The sequence below is a fragment of the Emiliania huxleyi genome (assembly GCF_000372725.1).
Source record: "Emiliania huxleyi CCMP1516 chromosome Unknown EMIHUscaffold_1799, whole genome shotgun sequence".
Classification (NCBI taxonomy): domain Eukaryota; phylum Haptophyta; order Isochrysidales; family Noelaerhabdaceae; genus Emiliania; species Emiliania huxleyi.
Window position 1 is genome coordinate 5,279 of NW_005200785.1, and position 2,308 is coordinate 7,586.

Consider the following 2,308-nt stretch of genomic DNA (forward strand, 5'->3'; position numbering starts at 1 on the left):
CGCCCTCCCCCCCCCCACGGGTTGCCCCACCCCCACCAAACCCCACCCCCCCAGGTGCTCGCCGTCCAGAGGGAGGACACCTACCGGACCCGCGCCGCGGTGCTGCGCGGCTCGGCCGACGAGGTGCTCGACACCCTCGCCGCCCACGCGGCCGGCACCGCTTCCGACATCCTGAAGAGCAACCTGGATGCGTCGGGCGCAGAGGCGACCCTCGCCAAGCTGCAGCAGTTCTTCCCCGCGGTGCCGCTCACCGCCGCCGACCTCGAGGGCGACGGCGCCGAGGAGCGCGCGCATGCGGCGGTGCAGGAGGCGTTGCGCGCCAAGGCAGCCGAGCTGGACAGCGTCCGGCCGGGTCTTGCGGTCGAGTCCGGCCGCTTCCTCGCGCTGACGCAGACGGACACGCTCTGGAAGGCGCACATGAAGGCGATGGGGTACGTCAAGGACTTTGCGGGCCTCAAGGCGTACTCTGGCACCGACCCGATCCAGGTGTACCGCGAGGAGGGGCTGCGTCTCTACGAGGCGATGCAGACCTCGCTCCGCCAAAACACCGCCTTCTCCTTCTTCCAGTACCAGCCACGGAGCAAGGGAGCGTGATGTGGCGCGCGTGTGGCGTTAGCCGTGGCGAATCTGTTCGAGGCGAACCTGGTGTGACGTGCGCATGTTAGTTAGCCGTACCCTGCATGTCCGCTGCTTGTTGTTGGGGGGGCGCTGTGAACGATAAGATGCCCTGCATAAGATCACACACACTGGTCACTGACACTCACAACTCACAAGCTCTCGCAATACGCAAAAAAACCGGAGACCCCCGCTCGGCGCGCAATAAGCTATAACCTATTATCTCGGCCCTGCACGCCGGGGTGAGAGCTGAGAGTATTTGAGAGTGACGGGGGCGCGCGCCGGCGCGAGAGACCGCTCAAGGAGTGCACGAGATGTGCGGCGGATCGGGGTTGATAATGAACACCCTTTATAACAGATCTCCCGCCCTCCTCTCCATCCAGCTCGCCGTCCAGGCTGATGCGTCCAACGAGCACGAAACCAGCGACGCCGACACCATACGCGCTAGTTGCCGTTGGCCCTCCTCTTCTTCGTCCGCTTTTTGCTCGCCATGTCGAGCATGCCTCGCGACTGCTCTTTGAGAGCGTCGCGGTCAAATACCTCCTCTTCCAGATCCTCCTCGTACTCCTCCTCCGAATCGCCGTCCTCGCCATCCACGTCGCCAATGCGGCAATTATTGGCGGCCATCGGCTCCGACGGCATGTCCGGCCGCGCCTTGAGAGTGGACTGACCCATCTCTCGCACCATCGCCTCCTCCTCCTCTCGAATGGCGTCAATCACCCGCCGCAGCTTCTTCTCGCACTGGTGGAGCACCTCCACCATGTTGTCCTCTGTGAGCGCCAGCCGCGCCTCCTCGATGTCGACCCCATCGAGACGGTCGGCGAGATGCTCGACCCCCGCCTTGATCGCGACGAGCACCTTGGCCAGCCGCTCGTGCCGGTGCCGGTGCCGCTCGTGCGTGCGGCCCGCAGGCTCGGGCGACGCCACTTGCGGCGGCTCCTCGCCCGCCTACGCCGATCAACATGGACACGGCCGGGATGGACATGACCGGCTGAACGCGGTCCGACGCACAAGCGCACGCCCCCGGACCGTGAGGGCGGCACAGGACAGGCCCCAAATGACGCGTGAGTGTTAGATTTGTTTGGTATTGCTAGAAATCTCTCTCTCTCTCAGGACAGCATGCTTACGTATACTGTGGATAGTACTCGAGAATCGCACCTCGGTGTCGTTCACTCTCATACTGTATGGTTACCGTACGTTACTCTTATCCTAATTATCCTCCTGACTCGTCTCTGTGAGTGCGAGAACACCGGGGTTGTTAAACGCTTTTTTTTACTCGAGTAGCATCAGACGCCATAGGATGTCCGTCTCCGTGTTGATCAGCGGGTCGGTGCCAGAGGAGGTCGTTAAAGCGGCTGAGCGAGGCGACGAGGCGGTGCTGGCGTGGCTCGACGGCGGCGGGCAGGTCAACGCGACGTTCGAGTTCGTCTTTTCGGACGGCCCTGCGAGCGGCATGACGCTGCTGATGCTCGCAATGACCTACAGCCACGAGGGGCTGGCCGAGGCGCTGCTCCAGCGCGGCGCGGATGTCTCGTTGCAGACCAGAGAGGGCGACACCGCGCTGAGTTGCGCCGCTGCGTATGGCCACGAGAAGCTGGTCGAGTTGGCGTTGCGGCACGGCGCGGAGATCAACCAGCAAACTCTCGGCGGCACCGCGCTGATGCAGGCCGCCGGCAACGGCCACGAGGAAGTT

General features: G+C 63.9%; 2 protein-coding genes across 2 annotated transcripts; one reads left to right on the plus strand and one right to left on the minus strand.

Annotated features, from left to right (window-relative positions):
• Positions 1-54: 54 nt before the first annotated feature.
• EMIHUDRAFT_123098 (Pre protein translocase-like protein subunit SecA) lies at positions 55-594 on the plus strand (the record flags this gene model as incomplete). The annotated part of the gene is made up of 1 exon (XM_005783581.1): positions 55-594. A coding segment is annotated over one exon (540 nt), but the record flags the coding sequence as incomplete, so codon positions are not given.
• A 465-nt stretch (positions 595-1,059) lies between these two features.
• On the minus strand, positions 1,060-1,794 carry EMIHUDRAFT_253616 (hypothetical protein; the record flags this gene model as incomplete). The annotated part of the gene is made up of 2 exons (XM_005783582.1): positions 1,060-1,563; positions 1,774-1,794. 2 exons carry the CDS (start codon positions 1,792-1,794, stop codon positions 1,060-1,062), a joined length of 525 nt encoding a protein of 174 aa, XP_005783639.1.
• Positions 1,795-2,308: the final 514 nt, after the last annotated feature.